At 41.4% G+C, this 17,892-nt stretch overlaps 1 protein-coding gene across 2 annotated transcripts; it reads left to right on the top strand.

The window, feature by feature from the left end:
- Positions 1-900: 900 nt before the first annotated feature.
- Positions 901-16,992, top strand: LOC121325254 (calretinin-like). 2 transcript variants are annotated; one of them, XM_041267658.1, is made up of 11 exons: positions 901-1,032; positions 7,735-7,811; positions 8,542-8,631; positions 9,691-9,771; positions 12,077-12,133; positions 13,228-13,305; positions 13,953-14,008; positions 14,311-14,350; positions 15,054-15,107; positions 15,888-15,959; positions 16,373-16,992. In XM_041267658.1, the coding sequence occupies exons 1-11, from the start codon at positions 945-947 to the stop codon at positions 16,487-16,489; spliced, it is 810 nt and encodes a 269-aa protein (XP_041123592.1). In that variant the 5' UTR covers positions 901-944; the 3' UTR covers positions 16,490-16,992. The 2 variants fall into 2 exon arrangements, with proteins under 2 accessions (XP_041123592.1, XP_041123591.1); XM_041267657.1 differs by having other exon boundaries at positions 16,370-16,986.
- The last annotated feature ends 900 nt before the right edge of the window (positions 16,993-17,892 follow it).

The following is a 17,892-nucleotide window of genomic DNA, read 5'->3' as shown; positions in this document are numbered from 1 at the left end:
GGGGTACAATCACACGCACTCTTTCTATACTGTTATGCAATCGACTGCACTCTGTCCATTATAACCTCATCTCTACAGTAGAATGAGGCTGACCCTTACTGAGTGTGACATGCACACGCCTTCAGGCTAAAAGGCTGTGGCAATTCATACATATTTGCCAACTCGCACACACACCTAAAATGTTTAATTTTTTTTATTTTGTTTAGCCAGAATAGACTCTTGAGTTGAAAAAGCTTGTTTTTAGAGTGCACCCCTTCATGCACGCACCTATACACACCACCCACAACCAACACAAAGGAATCACAGCTTGCAACATGGGCAGAGGCTGCAACAACCAACAACAGCAACATCTAACAGAAGATCCCTGAAGCATTCCCTAAACTGGGTGCAATTCAGCACGCTTTCATGTACTTGATTGAATATGATTTTGTTGTCAGCACGATTAATCAGCAATGCACAGCTGCTCTTCAAGCTGAAACACACATTAAAAGATTATTTCTTTGATTCCAATACCTATGCAATTTTAGAAAAACAAGTTTTAGTTTTTTTTTTTTTTTTCTTCTATCAGTGTGGCGGTAGTAAACACACCCATACACAGCCCTACATACACGACTGTATTTTAACATTCAAGGGTAGAAATACTGCATGTGAGTGAATGGGGTGTGCATATTTAGACAGTGTATTTTAAATCTCTGATTACATGGGGAACACACTACTGCAGACAGAAACTAAAGGTAGCAAGTCCACAGTGCATAGTAAATAATATAGGCTGCCTGTGTAGGTTTGAACGATTCTGAAATTGGAGCGCAGCGCCTTCTAGAGGATCATTCCGGGACCGCTGGCTCCGCGGGGTTTAAAAGCTCCGTCAGGGAGTGATTTGGTGATAGTGCTGAAGCGCTCTTTGCTGTAAACGTCGTGCGGGATTTCTAGCTGTCTGCAAGAGCATGGCCAACAAACAGCCTCCTTTTCTACACCTGGCAGAACTCACATCCTCGCAGTTCCTGGATATTTGGAAGCACTTTGACTCCGACGGTCAGTATTGTTCTGTTAAATGACACACTTTAAAGGAAAAAAAAACTTTATTCGTGTTTTGTTTTTTTTCTTATATTAAATTGCTAATAACAAGTTTGCTACGGTTTGAAGTTTGAATTTATATGTATAGCTAAGTATGTCTTTATTTTTTTGGATATATGGGTATAAAATAGAAATAAAGAAAAGTTCAGGCTTATTTATTTTGTTTATTTGTTTGTTTATTCTCTAGTTAATCTACTAAATGCATTTAATTACATTTTTTCCGTGTTTTCTTTTAATTGAATGAGGCGAAACAAAAATACAAACGGTAGACTTCAATAAAAGAAAGGTTTCTTTGTTTTTTTTTTTTTTTTTTTTTTTTTTTTTTTCTTTTTTTAATTAATTTATTTCATAAAACGTTTGACGTGACGTGTTTTATAAACTCCCATTGCCATAGGCTGTGTAAGTTCGTGCAATGCAATGAAGTAAGCCCGTTGGATAAAGTCAGTCTAACTACAACACAATTCCCATATTGAATTCATGTTAAAATCTCATGGACTTGTGTGACCAATTTGAATGATCTGTAACTTCACTTTACTTCCAATGAGTTTGATATGAATTCGTTATGAAATACTGTAGTCCTCTCTGAAGTAGGATAGCGGTAGCGCTAAATGTAATTTACAAAGGACAATCACCCGCCTGTAGTAAATGCACCTTCAGCACGGTGCAGTGTTATTTACCCGTTTACTATACACACGGGTATAGAAAACGCGTTTTAAAATAGGCAGGGTTACACTATGATGATATGGCTGTATGTTTGGATCCTCGTTTTTAAAAGATGAAATAGTTACACGCGATTAAAATAAAACTGAAGTTTTGGCACGTTCAGTAATCGGCTGGTTTGGGTATTCAACTCGGTGCGTTTTATTTCGAGTTTCTGAGGAGTGAGCTGCGTTCGTTGCCTCACGGTGTAGCTGTCTTATTTGCGGTCTGTTTTGTGTTTTTCTTTCAGACAATATAAAATGTCGCACAATATAAATTAAAAAGGCCAATACTGTGCTATTGTATTACTGTATTTGATTGATTTCATTCATATAGGCCATTGTTTTATTTCACTTTCTGTCTTTATTAATGAAACGCCTTGGCCATACTTACCTGCCTCCAACAACTTGCGCCATCTGGTTTATTAAACTCAATTTGGTTGATACTAAGACGTTATAGATACATTTAAAAATAGCAAAATCGAATAATTCACAATCAATATCAATCAATATTTATTTTATATAGCGCCTTTCATAGCGGACCATCACAAAGCGCTTTACAAGACAGTGAGGATTAATGCATAATACATTAAATACAGTGAAATACAGGGCATAGCACATTAAATACAAACAGTAACAAACAATGCAAATACATTAAATACAGGCATAATACATTAAATACAGCTAGGATGGGAATTCTAAACATTGAGGATGTGTGTGTCAAACAGAATCACACAGATAAGATGGAGTGAAAAACCTGAAATAGCAACTTAGACCACAGCTAATAACAGATACCAGGCTTGGAGAGCATTGACAGCAAGAGAGAACAAGCAATTCTTGAACTGATTTGAAGCCAGCTATAGTGAGAGATGACCTCTCTAAAGCTGGGAGAGTTCCAGAGAGCAATGGGTTAGTTTATAAAAGCATCATTAGCGCAATCTGAAAACAGATAAGAAACCATTTAAGACTTTGTACTGTCCCTTCCTTAAGCACCGGCGTGGCGCTGTAATCCCTTATTGCGCTAATGAGGAATCAGAGTAAAGAGATGTTAAATGCACTGTGCAGTGTGTGTTGTTTTTGTTCAGTCTGTTGTAAATCTTCTTTGTCAAACACATGTCCATTGGAAGTCCTTCAGATCCGCTCAGCAACAGCTTGCTTGCTATCGTGGCTAAGGGGCTGCTGTTCCTGTGTTTGTTTTCCAATGATCCAGAGACACTCATTTCTAATGAGGTAATAAGAAGCAGATTTGCCACAGCTGTGTGTATATGGTGGCTGAGGTCACTTTACTGTGCTAGTCTTTACCTCTGATTCTGATGGGTCTATTTGTTTAGCAGACAGCACCACCTGGTGGGAGGATAGTGTAGTGACCTCAATATTGTGGACACACCTATGAAGATATAAAGGAATTCAGGGTAGCATCAGGGCCAGCTCCCAGTGCTTGCTATTGTGTGAACTCCTGAGGCTTTTGTAATAAGATGATCTGCAATTTCCACCTTCTGAATCTGAACCAGCCATCTGGCAAGGCGGTCTGCACAGGCACTTTCGATTGAGGCACTCTGCGAGACTGTGGGAATCTGAGCCCACAGCGCTGACCTTGAATACTTTTAATTCTTTACATATTTCAACAACGCATTTGCAAGTTTGCACCCTCTGCGTGGTTAAACTGTTACAAAGAAGCCTAGTAACAACATTGAGCCCCAGTACGGGATGAATCAGTGCTGTTTGCTGTGCTTCGTTGCACAGTAACAGGGGATGCCTAAAAATTAACAGCTTCATTAAAGGAACTGTTTTAGTTTATATTTGGCTTTCTTTGCATGACTTGGTTATTTATTGCAGAACAAAAAAAAACAAAAAAAAACTGATGTTTTAACAGAGCATTCAAGGTAACTAAATAATTTAGTAGGTTATTTTCAGTGAAATAAAATAGTAACATATAGATCCTCGAGCCAGCCCTGGTGCAATGGTGCAGGTCCCCCCCCCCCACTTACTGAAGAACACCTGCACTCCCTCCCCCTGCAGCTGCTCTCAGGAATACACCTGGACAAGCCTCTCTGCGGAGCTGCCTAATTAATTTAACATCATCAGGATCAAAATGAACACAACAGCGGGGTTGTAAATATATCACAATGAGGGGATCCTCTCTGTTTTACTGCAAACACCTATTATATTAACAATACAAGCTTTAAGAGTTGTTAACGTGCAGGTTATTAAGATCCAGCATCCCCACTGATCACGGTTACTTGTGGCTATATTGTCTTGTGACATCACATGGGCACAATGTGTCTCATATAAGCCCCACATGCAACAAGGTATCTGCCCCAGCGAACAGGAACCAAGCGCTTTAGATTCCAGGGGCGTTATCCCAGGGATACGATCCTGCTTTGCAGGTTCAGTGCATAATATTAAGTTATTAAAAATGTGCATGCTTGACCTGGCCTGCCCGCTGTGATCTCTGGTCATATTGAGATCTGTGCAAATTAAATATTGTATCAGACTGTATCTCAATGACTTGGGTTAATCCAGTTTTGAAAGGCAATAAAGAGAAGCAACAGGTAAACCTTATTGTATGGAACAAATTCATTAGGGCAGCAGAAGCTATATATTGTATTGCTTTATTTTGGTAATTGTGCATGTCAAATATATAGTGAAGGGAAGTCCTATTCAGTTCTAATCCATCTGTGACCTCGGGCTCTGAAGGAGATATGCAGTAGGAGATCCCTCCTTATACAGTAGGGTGTTTTAAACCCAGTTATAGTGCAATGAAAGCTTGACATGCATGTTGCATTTGTATAAGAATCTGTAGACCATGGGGAAGCAGCAGGTCAGGTTCACACTTGAAGTAACACTGAGATGGTTCCTTGCGTTAATCCATTAATGCCATTTAGATATACAGCCTTGGGTTCTCTTTAACTGTCAGTTGGATCTGACATCCCAGTACGTCGTACCAACTCAGTACAGTACGATTGGGTGGGTCTGCGCTCCCAGTGCAGAGTTTTCATGAGAATTTGTTACCTTTGCGATTCTGTTTTGTTCTTTTTTTTGTCCTGTGCAGTAGCCCACTTAGTAGCATTCTGCTTTCAGAGACCAGAAGGCCACTGATAATTTCTCATCTGCTACCCCTTTGCATAATAATTTGTTTAACTTCAGATCCATGATAGAAAGAAGCAGCCGACACGGACAGCGTTTTGAATAACAAGTGCTGGAGGGAAATCTGAATTTGTTTACTGGCAAATAAAAACAAATCAGAGCTGTACAGTAGTTTGTAATTCACCCCATTCATGTTTGTTTTCCAGTAAACTCATAACTACTGGTGTTAAAAGGTTCTTACCCTATGATAATGTTCTCTGGTTCTCATTGTGCAGCACTGAGGTTGCTGGCACTGCACCATGTTAAGACTGTTACTGAGCTTTCTGAATTCAATTTGCTGGCTTAAATATCTCATTTAATTGGCCAGCCCTGATATCGATGCATATAGGGCAGTGCTGAAGTCTCTGTGAAAGACAGACACGGCTCTGTTTTTTACAGGAACAGCTGGTGCAGCGTGGTCTTTATCTCGGAGTATCACAAAGCACCTACTGAAGACACAAATTAATTATTTTTCTCTTTCACGGCTTAGTGTCTGACATGTGGGAGAAAAGCAATTACTGTGCTTAAGTCCCGAACACATTCCGTGGCTGAAAAGTTGAGGATTAATTTACATCAAGAGCCCAGGAGAAGGATCGGTGCCCCGCTTAGAGACTTACCGCTGCTGCCATCGTCACCTGAGATGCTGGAAGTGCATTTGAAAATATGTCTGCTGTATCCATTGAGATCTCGTTTCTAGAGCCCACAGTTACTCAGGGTGGGAGTGTCAGAAGTAGCCAGGTTAACGAGACATGAACCATGGTAACATTTGAATGGCCTGTACTAGGACTGGACCAGGGACAGCCCTACACTTTCTCTGTAGAATGACCACCATGGGCAATATCCACAGAAGAAGACAGGACCTCAGTAAGTTCAAGTTACCCCATGCAACCTGGAGCATTAGTCAGACTCAGCCTCCTCCTGTCCTGAGCTACCGATTCAAACAACAACTAGATCTGCCTCAGAGGAGCTGCGGTTACAGGTGTCTCACTGCGTCCCCCTCCACCAAGGTCTCCCTCCAGAGTATTTGCTTAGAGAGTTTTGCACAGAGTGATAGCAGAACCCTTTCTCTCCCAGATGGCCATTAATCTCTCTGATTAGCTTGCAAATACTGTACAAACGTGGGAGGGATTGCTGGTGGTCCCAGCTGGAGAGAAGGTGCAGAGAGGCTACTAGTACCTCCTGTGTGGTAACGCGGAACAGCAAGCAAGAGGAGACCATTCCCAGGATTTCTTTGCTGTAAATGGATGATTTCACCCTTGTACTGACAAGGAGCGTGTATACTGTACATTGTGTCCTGTCTTACACTGGACAATGGCATGATTAGGCAACTTCCTCATATAAAGATTTACTGTGCTTACTCTAAAGTGAAGGTTATTTTGCATTTTCCCAAAAGCAAATGACACACCTAAAACAACCGGTAAGGGAATTCCGTCAGGACACAACTGTCTTACTAACACCATCAACCCCACCCAAGTCTCAGGAAACTGGGAGTTCAGCCCACCACTGGAATGAAACCAGTAGAGATCCCAAGGAAAAAAGTTTACACCACAGAGCCATTTTGTTTTTTGATACTGAGATATTGAGGGTTTCTTTTTTTTAAGAGAATTAATGAACACGCCATTTTCAAACAGCAGGAACTGTCTGTCACCAGGAGATTTCCCTTTTGTCTCTTCAAATAAAAGGACTTCAAAAACATCTGCAGAAAACCTACACCAATTAGAGGAAGCTTGTGCATTAACCCTCCTGGTAGAGTGTAGACTGATAGATTGCAGATTATGTACTGGGATTTTAATTGAATCCTCTATTGTAAATGCTGAACTGTGAGGTAAAGCACCATTATACCCCGTAACCCTAATCTTAAACCTAAACCTTAAATCAGCATTTTACCCCAGTGTTAGGATGTTGCAATTAGTGCCGGAAGAAGTGATAACATGTTGGTAAAACAACATCAGCGTGTTGTCAAACAGTCTAAAAGCATACTGATGCTAAAGCATGTTACATGCCTGTGTGGAGCGCGGAGGCCGGGTTGTCTTGCTCACTTTGTGGGAGATGACAGCCTTCCTTCAGTAAGATTCAGAGTGGTCAGGGATCTACAGCTTCCTGACCACAGTTCCGGAGAGATACCACAAGCATTCCCTCTTTATACACACAGAAGCAACTCGCGCACATTGCAAGACTGCGCATCAAATACACCTCAAACCAAGCTTGTGTGCAAAATACCCACCTGGGGGTTAGACAAGCAAACCAGACCAGAAACTCTGCCACTTCAAACTGTCAATCATAAAAGGAAATATATATATATATATATAATCTCAAACAATGCAGGAAACAGTTTATGAAATTTATGATACTGATGAAATGCTTTTCAAAAAATCCAGGGGTGTCGTCATCCTGCAGGCTCTGTGAATCCGACCCCCACAACCCCACAATATGTGATCTTAGCTGGCATTTAAAAGGTTATTGTTCTTCCCAAGCAGGTCCCTGGTTGGCAGTGAGCCTGCTGCGGTGTCATTAACAGGCAGACAGTCAGCAGTCACAACGGCAGCGCTGGAGAGAGCTGCGCGAGGCCAGACCGAGACCTTCGATAAAAGCCCCATGCAAGAACAAAACAACGGCTCTTAAATTAGATTTTATACTGCAGCAACATTATGTTTCCTTCTTGTGGCTCATGTAATTCACCAGCTTGTTATGCACATATTTTATACAGTATATAATATGAACTTGGAGTTAATTAGTCAGATTGGTTCAAAGCTCAAAAGGGATCATCTTATGACTTCTAGCCTTCTTAAAGATTCCCCAGACAGTGATTTAAGTTCCCTGGTTCCCTGTGTTTCAGGCAATGGGTACATCGAAGGGAAAGAGCTGGAGAGCTTTTTCACAGAGTTGGAGAAGGCGAGGAGAGGAGCAGGAGTGGTAAGGCAATATTGACGTGTGCAAGCTGCTCACTGCTGCTGTGCCAAGCAGTAAAGGTTGTGCTGTGCATTTGTATGATAATATATATATATATAATATATAGATAATATATATATATATATATATTATATATATATATATATAATATATATATTTGTGAAACTTTCGGAAAAAGAAGGACTATTAGAGGATATGAATGACGTATATAGATATATATATAAAAATATTGGTATTTTTAGAGGACAACGTACCAGTATTTGATCAGAAAAAAAAGAAAGACAATAGATTTTTTATACACCCAACTAGAAGATGGTTTTGGAAACCCTGTGGGACAATTAACCTTAGATTTGGACAAACAGTGACTTATTTAATTCCCAAATAGCCACTCAAGTCACAGGACTCTTCTAGGAGAAACACAGTCGTGTTTGAGAGGGCTGCTGCTGGAATGGATCAACCCACAGAAACAATTCATTGAGCAAATTAAAAAGAAACGTGGGTGCTGCAAGAAGATGTGAATAATTGTTTTAGTGTGTCAGTCTAGTTAACTGCAGTCTACTGCCATCCTCGTTAATTAGCAATCCTCACGTTTCACTTGCTTGTAAGTCTGGTGTTGCGTGATTTTTCTGGCCCGTGTAAATCGTCATGTTGTGGAAACTTTTTTGTTTTGTTTGTTTACTTTCTTTTGAGAAATTGACTTTACAATTGTGATTATCTTTCTTTTTTCGGACAGGGAGGCCCAAGCTCCGATGTTTCAGAAAAAATGAAAGAGTTCATGCAGAAATTCGACAAGAATGCTGACGGGAGAATTGAACTGTCAGAGGTAGGCCCCGGTCTTTGTTAAATACCAATACTGTAGCTTAGTCCAGTTCAGGTTAGCTTATTCACTTTGTGCCCATACTCAATAAAATAACAATACAGCAATTACAGTATATGTATACAATGTGTGTGTATATATATATATATATATATCAAATGCAGTATCAGTATTCAGACAGTAGTTCTATACAGTATTCAGACAGTAGCTCTACAATATTTTAATATCCATAGCTCAATACAACAGGGTCTATTTCTAAAACTTGAAGTGCTGTTATTGTCAGGTTCGCAAAACAACTGGGCATGTATCTTTGCTTTAATTCTAAAGAATGTGTCTGTGTGGGCAATCAGGCAACGCGCTCCCCCCATCCCAATCCCTGTGAGATCATTAGGAAACGGAAGCCGTGCAAAGCAAGCAGGACCTGCACTTCTCATCACATGGCCGCTGTCAGAGCCACAGATCCCCCGCACAGGGCAGCATGTCGAGGGTCCCCAGAAAGCAGTGTTTCAATCTCTCGCTGGCTTGCTTTGAGCTGCTAATTGCTTCCCACACAGCAGCAATCCAGTCTCCTTGTAAATGTATTAATTTATAATGACCTCAGCCATCATTTAAAGTGCAATGAGAATGTAATACAAGTCTACAGAGCATAAGTATTATTGAAACGCTGTGGCAGCCTGCAATTGAAAACACGCAAGCGCTCAAGACAGGTGCTTCATTTATTGGTGCAGCAAAGAACAAACGTGAAAGCGATACATAGTTAAGTTGTTAAGACATTATTTCCCTGAGAATACTGAACAGTCTTTCCCTTATAAAAGTGAAGCTGTAGAGTATTAAATGATACTACACGCTGTTGTGTCAAATGTACTGTGAAGCTGTTCAATGAATTGCTTCACTTGCTATCCTGTGATTTTATTAAGCTGGGTTTTGCTTGTAGTCTGGTGTTTCTGCAGTGTGTGTGAATTGGGACTGTCTATTGCCTCTATGGCTGACGGTGTAACAAACCCTTATCAGGTTGTAATTGAATCTGTATTTTCTGACTGCTGCTTTTTTTTTTATTCCCCACAGCTGGCTCAGATTCTACCCACAGAGGAGAACTTCCTGCTGTGTTTTAGACAATTTGTCAGCTCCAGCTCTGAGTTTATGGAGGTAGGTGGAAAATACGGTCCAACTGTACAGGAACGCTGATTGAAAACGCTTCACCACTGACTGGGCTGTGTACAGGAATGCTGTTTGAATACGCTTCACCACTGACTGGGCTGTGTACAGGAACGCTGTTTGAAAACACTTCACCACTGACTGGGCTGTGTACAGGGATGCTGTTTGAAAACGCTTCACCACTGACTGGGCTGTGTACAGGGATGCTGTTTGAAAACGCTTCACCACTGACTGGGCTGTGTACAGGGATGCTGTTTGAAAACGCTTCACCACTGACTGGGCTGTGTACAGGGATGCTGTTTGAATACGCTTCACCACTGACTGGGCTGTGTACAGGGATGCTGTTTGAAAACGCTTCACCACTGACTGGGCTGTGTACAGGAACGCTGTTTGAAAACGCTTCACCACTGACTGGGCTGTGTACAGGGATGCTGTTTGAAAACGCTTCACCACTGACTGGGCTGTGTACAGGGATGCTGTTTGAATACGCTTCACCACTGACTGGGCTGTGTACAGGAACGCTGATTGAAAACGCTTCACCACTGACTGGGCTGTGTACAGGGATGCCGTTTGAAAACGCTTCACCACTGACTGGGCTGTGTACAGGGATGCTGTTTGAAAACGCTTCACCACTGACTGGGCTGTGTACAGGGATGCTGTTTGAATACGCTTCACCACTGACTGGGCTGTGTACAGGGATGCTGTTTGAAAACGCTTCACCACTGACTGGGCTGTGTACAGGGATGCTGTTTGAATACGCTTCACCACTGACTGGGCTGTGTACAGGAACAGTGATTGAAAACGCTTCACCACTGACTGGGCTGTGTACAGGAACGCTGATTGAAAACACTTCACCACTGACTGGGCTGTGTACAGGGATTCTGTTTGAATACGCTTCACCACTGACTGGGCTGTGTTACATGGGTAGCAGGTTTTGCATCATGCAAACTGATTGCCCTAGAGGGCCTCTACCTATCCCCAGTACTGCTGTTACCAACCGATTATTCAATTATTCAGATGGAGCACTGCACAGAACTGGGGCACTGGCAATCAGTTGAGGGGCATTGCTGTTGATTGGGCTAATTTACCATTTCAAGTGAAACAAGAGAAGAAGCAGCTGCTTGGGTTTGTGATGATTGCTGCTTTTCTTAGACTCTGTGGAGAAAAGCAATTCACGCCAATCCAAGCAGCTGCTTCTTCACTTGATTCACTTAGAATGGCAAATTACACCAATGACCTTCACCTGTGGAGAGCTTCATCCGAATAATAATCAGTGCAGCACTAATTCCCAGATGGAGAAATAGTGCGGTGCCAAACCCCTGAACTAGCTGGGAATGGAGGGGTAGCGCTTATGAATTCGAACTGCATTTTCTTGATGTACTGTTAATGGCCATACATGTGTAAAGAATTGTGTTCTAGCCCTGCCTTTATTTTAAAATGTTACCACTGTTTCTAATAACCAGATAGCTGGGTGTCCCAGCCCTAGTTAATGGAAGCGCACAATGCTGTGAGAGAAGTGAGATTCTACAGCTGTGACCTAAATGCATGAAGCACTGTGCTGCTAAAAGAAGTTAACTTTATGTTGTCTGGCATTTTCTAGAGATAGCGCTGCGTTTATAAACAGAGCCTCTCTTTAAGTCCCCCAGCAATACCGCAGTAATCTGTGGGTGCACTTGTAACTTGTCATAAACCTCTGCATGCCTGGTATTCCCAAAGAGCAGTTTTTATTGCCTAAGCCCACATCTAATAAAGGTCTGGTTTCTCGGGTGAAGATGCTGTTAGGGAACGGGTCGGTCAGCTCCAGGTTTTTTTGTCTGTTTTTCTTCAGCTCTGAGTTCAACTAAGTAAAAAAAAAAAAAAAAAAAAAAAAAAGTCTAGTTCATTTGCAAATAACCTTATGGTATCCATTAAGATATGATATTCTACTTCGAGTACAGAAATACCGTAAAATGTTTTTCTTCTTTTTATTGTATATTTATACTTTTAAATTTTCTTTACTTTAAAACGCATCGTGCATTTTTCATTTTATGCTGCTGTGAATGATACGTCCTATTTCTGTCATTCCTTGCCAAATGATCTAAATGGCTTTTCTGTCTGAAAACATTGTGAAATTGTAACATCTAATGAGTAGCTTTGATGTCTTGACAGCTCAATGATAAGAGTTAGGAACACTGGGGAATAGAGAGAGAGAGAGAGAGACATTCAGACGGGGAGGAAAGACTTCACCCATCTCCAGTCATTTGTCTCATTATTGAGAACAGAAATGTAATGTTATTTTATTGTTTCTTCTGGTCAGGCTTGGAGGAGGTATGACACGGACCGCAGTGGGTATATCGAAGCCAATGAACTCAAGGTAAGATGTCTGGAATATTAGAAACATCTCAGGAAATGCAGAGCTGGGTTTCCAGCCTCTAAGTTGTGTTGAAAATACCTACTTAATTGAAATTAAAGAGCCCGGTTAAAGAGACCATGCAATTTGAAAATACATGACATTTAAGAGCAAAAGGACACTATTAAACTGGTGTTAGTACAGAAAGTGTGATCCAAGTGTAATTTCTTGACCTTGCTAAATTAAACAAATCATGGCTTATTGGTAGCAGCAGCTGCTGTAGGAAACGTTCTTCACTGGATTTGCTTATTTAATCTGGATAGAGCCGTGATGCAAACACATGCAAAGCAGCCTTCCAGACACAATATACAAATCCAACAAACAGCCACCCGGCTGTCTGCTAACATGCAAATCACCTTTGTGTACAAGCTGGTAGATGATTTGAAGCTGGCAAAGCTACTAAAATAAAACCGGGTTTGCTAGCTGATATTGGTTTTAATTGAAGCCCTTGGTCAAGCTATGCCTTGTCGCGTGACCAGAGACTTTTAAATAAGTGGCTTTAATGTTAGACATAGAAGTGAAGTTTGATGTTTCGAGAGGAAATGTCCAGTAATTAGTTGGAGCCAGAACCTTCTCAATTAGTTGTACCAATGACTTCAATTGACAATAATGACTTCAATTGACAAGAGCATTCCAAGTGCTGCAGCAAACGGTAAGACAGATTGGCATTTGACACTGTAATCTAAAGAATGTCTGCAGTGGTGATGTCTGTATCACTCTAGTACGGGACAAAACAGGGTTGCCCTCATATTTTTCCGTAAGGGAAAAAGATCAGTGTTATAGAATCAGCAGGAAACAGTTGCAGGTTTTCGTCCATAACTTAAACACTCAATCACAAACTAAAGACATCTTACACCGATTGAAATGTGGGTCTGTCAGGCTTACTTAAGCTTACTTAAATCTTTTTTTTTTTAACATTTTAACAAAGCTGCCCCCACGTGGAGCCCAGGGTGTTACTGCCCTGCAGAGATATCGCAGCTCCAGGCCAGACTCTGCAGCACACTCAGCACAGGAGACCAGCAGCCAGACAGATTCTAATTGCAACGTCTCTCTTGCAGGCTTTCTTGTCAGACTTGTTAAAGAAGGCCAACAGGCACTACGATGATCAGAAGCTGCATGAGTACACACAGACAATAGTAAGTAGCTGCCCGAAGCTTTGTCTGTCACGCTAGCCTGCATCATGTCACAGGTGACCTTGCCTCAATCATCCAAAAACTATATATTGTTTTCTCCAAGGTGCATCAGTATAAACTTGGGATTCGCTGCATGCATTCTTTATTGTAGAGCGCTGTGTTTGAGCTTGAAGGTGCACAGATGCCTAATCTCCAATACAGCACAGGCTTGGTCTTGAAGAGAAAGCGCTGGAACAGCCCAACTTCCTCAGGTCCTCAAGGTCATAAGCATGTCTCTTGTCCTGTTTGACCTGTAAACTGCTTGGTGCGAGACAGTGAGGCAGCGAAGGCTTTGCTCACACACAGTCGGCTCCTGTGCAGCTCTTGAGCAGCTACAGTATTTATACAATGTCTGAAATACCACCCTCTCAAAGGTGTAATAAAGCATGGTGAAAGCAGGTAAGCATTGTACATTCTGAAGCATTCATTTATCATGGTGTATTAAACTAGCAAGAAACAGTATGTGCTGTGGGTGGTTTCTAATTTATGCTACTGTATTAAAAAATATGATTTTCCAAAATGGGGCTCTCTGAGTTTTTGCTAAAGTTGGGTTGTGAACTACAGTCTCAAATTAACTTTTTTTTTTTTGTTTTGCTTTCTTTCAACAACAGCTTAAAATGTTTGATACCAATGGAGATGGGAAGCTGGGACTGTCTGAAATGGCCAGGTGGGTCTTCTCTGTTCATTGTTTCAGGAGCGTTTCTAGAATTGTGCATCTTTCCCTTCCTTTGAACTTTTGTAATAGGGGAGGGGAGGTTGTATGGCGCATAATACAGACTTAGATATTAAAATAAATTCGCTTAAAGTATTAGAAACAGAATCAATACTGCAATACGTTCGACAGTCGTGCTGTACTGTCAATAATGGCATTGCTGCTTTGTTTAGTTAAAGAGTAACTACACTATAATTACAGTAATGAGACACCAACTTGTATGGATTTTTTCATTTTGTCTTTTATAATCTTTCCAGGTTATTACCAGTCCAGGAAAACTTCCTTCTCAAATTCCAGGTAAGGATTTACTTGGTTCAATAAGAAATTGCTTCACTAAGCTAGCTCTCTGCGTTTGGATGTGACGGACGAAAGACTCGGGAAGATGACAGCTGCAGAGGCTTGGGACTCTAATACATATACACCTTGTATCAACCACACCCTGTCTGGGGATTCTCAACCTCCAGACATTCCCGAAGGTGATCTAAACTAGATACAGTGCATTTACAGTTGTGCAGTAAACCACATGTGGAAATTGTTCCAGTTAGTGTCTAGTGTCGACAGTAATCAGACTGACCAAATGGGGAATTAGATGGGAACCCATGAAGACAGCCTCCGAGGGGCCCTTCTTCCTGGCTGGCAGCTTTTTACCGGGGGTGTCATTTTGCTTTCACAACAGTTTCTGCAGGGAAAAGCCAGGGTATCTTTTTCTACGCATTCATTTAGTTTTGTTAACAGTTTATCAGCTGTTCTATAAGTATCAAGGGAACATAGGCAGCGATCAATCAAATCCTGTTGTTGTAATTGGAATCACCAGGGTGTTTCAATGAATACTGTTTGGGTGGATGTCATATTTCAACATATGGAATTGCCTGCTGTTTAAGCCAAGAACGCATCTAGTCTTGTTCTAATTCAAAATGGACTGAAATCAGTTTTCCTTTTGTCTTCCAAACATGTTTCTTTTGGCGAATGAAATACTAATCCACCACGTTTCTCTTTACAGGGAGTGAAATTAAATGCAGAACAGTTCAACGCAATATTCACATACTACGACAAGGTAAGCTTTCTCTGGCTTTGACTAGCCTTGACTTTCTAAAGACAGACGGATGATCCTTTTCTCTAAAGAAAGATGCAAAAGCAGGACAGGCTGCCACAGCAGGCGCAGTGTACCCTCAGGTGCTGTGTCCCTCAATATCGTGTTACTGTCCTCTGTATGAGACTATGTCCTTGAGGGTTATTTTTTCCTCTGCCTGCGGTCCTTTGGTAAGCTGCTGTTCTCAGGAGGCTGGAGGCACCTTTTTAAAACCCTGTCGCCACTAATTATTTAGAATTTAAACTCTCAATTTAAATGCTCCTCAGAAGTTACTTTATTATTATTATTATTATTATTTCAATTTGTTCTGAGTTTAGATGACCAAAGATTTCTGCATGCACCAAACAATCAATTCTAAGTGAAGCCCTGCCCCAAGCTCCTCATGCATTTGGAGAATAATATTAATATGCATGGAGACATTGTTTGCTGAATAAAATTTATCTGCACTAAACCGGACATTAATTACTGCAGATTATTACAGGACTGTCATTAAACTTCAGATTCATTTCCACAAACTGCCTGACAAAAGTTTACCGTGATACATTTGAACTGTAATTTTGCATTTAAGCCATTTAGCATTGCTTGCCATGTTTTTTAATATGCTTTCCCCATACCTCTCTGGACTTTACAGTGCTTACCTGTGCTTTATTACCCTTTGCTATGCTTTTACTGTGGTACTCTTTTCTAAAGGTGTGCAATTCAAATCGAATGCTGTCACCTCATGCCCTGTTTCTGTTTGTTCAGGATGGCAACGGCTACATCGATGAGCAGGAGCTGGACGCACTGCTTAAAGACCTCTATGAGAAGAACAAGAAAGTGAGTGGTCAAGATTTAAACCCTGCCCTTTACCATTGCCCTGCTCCATGCAGTGCAGCTTGCAAATCAGACTTCCAGAAACAGGATGGCGTGGCCCTGAACACCACACTGCACAGGCAGAAATACCACATTCATGGTTTAGTGTTGGAAGAAATCATACAGAATATATACATTTACAAAATGGGCTTTTTATTTCCTGGCATCTCATTGGCTAATACCCTTGGCAGGGGTGTGTATTAACTTTCAATAGATGACCAGAACTGTAGGGTACTGTAGGGTATTGTAGAGTATTGTAGGGTACTGAAGGGTATTGTAGGGTACTGAAGGGTATTGTAGAGTACTGTAGGGTATTGTAGGGTATTGCAGCCCCTGTCTGACATACTCCCCGATATTCCGTCTGTGTTCTGTAGCAGGACATGGACATCCACAACCTGACTGGCTACAGGCAGACCATCATGGCCCTGTCGGATGGAGGGAAGCTGTACCGCAAAGAGCTGGAGCTCGTGCTGTGCCGAGAAGCCATTCTGTGAAGACCCCCCCCCCCCACTGGCCCAAACCCTGCCCCCTGACTCCACCACTCCTGTGTACTTTAAACAAACACCAGGTGCATGTGCTGGGCTCTACCTATCATCGATGCAGAGCGATTGTGTGCTTGAAGCACCAAGACCACTACAAAGTCTCCCCTTGCCACCTCCCCTCGCCCCCCTCCCTGCTGAATCTCAGTGACGCAGATACGCTCTGAAGCGTCTCCTTTTTTAACTAGTAATAATGAATAACAAGGCTTATTATTTAAATGCTTGGTTTGACCTTTATTGCCTACGTCCTATATATACCCTCTGCTCTGCTCTCTAATGTATCACTGTTAACTTATTTATTTATTAGTCTGATTGAGACAAATACTGTTATCAGAGGATGTCACCGGAAACAACAATAAAAGATATCTGATGAACAAACTGCCGGTCTTTCTTTTCTTCCAGCGCCTCCACTGAGACAGAGTGCTATAGAGTACTGAGAACATTGTGCTGTTTTAACAGGAGATGTTACCCAGCACCCTGCTTATCCCAAGCCACAGGTTCACTATCTTCCAATGCCTGCTTCTTCTCAGTCAATAGCGTGCATTGGTTTTACCAGCCTGTGAAATCTCTAGATCTCCTGATTGATCCAGGATTCCTTGAGTCTCAAGAGGGTGTCCCCTTGTAAACGGAGAATCTCTCTGACAGATTCTCCATGATATGTAAATTCTGAGTCTTTACATTCTCTACAGTGTACAGCATATATACAGGAAAATGAATCACTGGGCTGCCATATACTTCGAACAATTATCAATTTTTATCATCCAGTACAGCCTAGATAAAGAAAATATTTTATGTCAGAAGGATTATATTTTGTATCTGTATAAGCCCTTACCGGGAATATCAGCTGGAAAATGTAATCAGTATAATAAAAGCACAACTTGAAAAGAAGGGGCCTTGGAGATATTTGTGTAAGGAACTCATCTGGCCTGCCTATAGTAAGCTCTCTAATTCCCCTTAATCTAGACCTAGGCAACAAGGCCGCGCGGTCTTGCAGACTTCAACTGTTTACACCCAACACATTAACTAAAGTGTCAAAGAACCTGTAAGAATTTAAACTACAAGTTCTCTGAGTCTTTGGGAAGCCTGTGAATGAAACACGTTGTACTTCTCTCTTTGAATCTGGCCCCTCTGTTCAGCCATCTGTAAATTCCCAGTCTGTTCAGCCCTCGAGTCCCGCTAACAAAGGAACACAGCCTTGCCTGCTGCTTCTCTGAAGCTGCTTGGGTGTTTTACTATAACAGACTCCCAGGTTCTACCAAAATGTTTTTTATTTGCAGTGGAGAGGATTTATAAAGCAGCATTAATAATTTAGCAGGCCAAGTGCCCTTTTTCACAGCCGCGCCACAATTTCTTACTAA

Source organism: Polyodon spathula, chromosome 13 (genome assembly GCF_017654505.1).
Source record: "Polyodon spathula isolate WHYD16114869_AA chromosome 13, ASM1765450v1, whole genome shotgun sequence".
Lineage (NCBI taxonomy): Eukaryota > Metazoa > Chordata > Actinopteri > Acipenseriformes > Polyodontidae > Polyodon > Polyodon spathula.
Note: the sequence above shows the minus strand (reverse complement) of the source record. Positions and strands in the feature narration are given on the sequence as shown.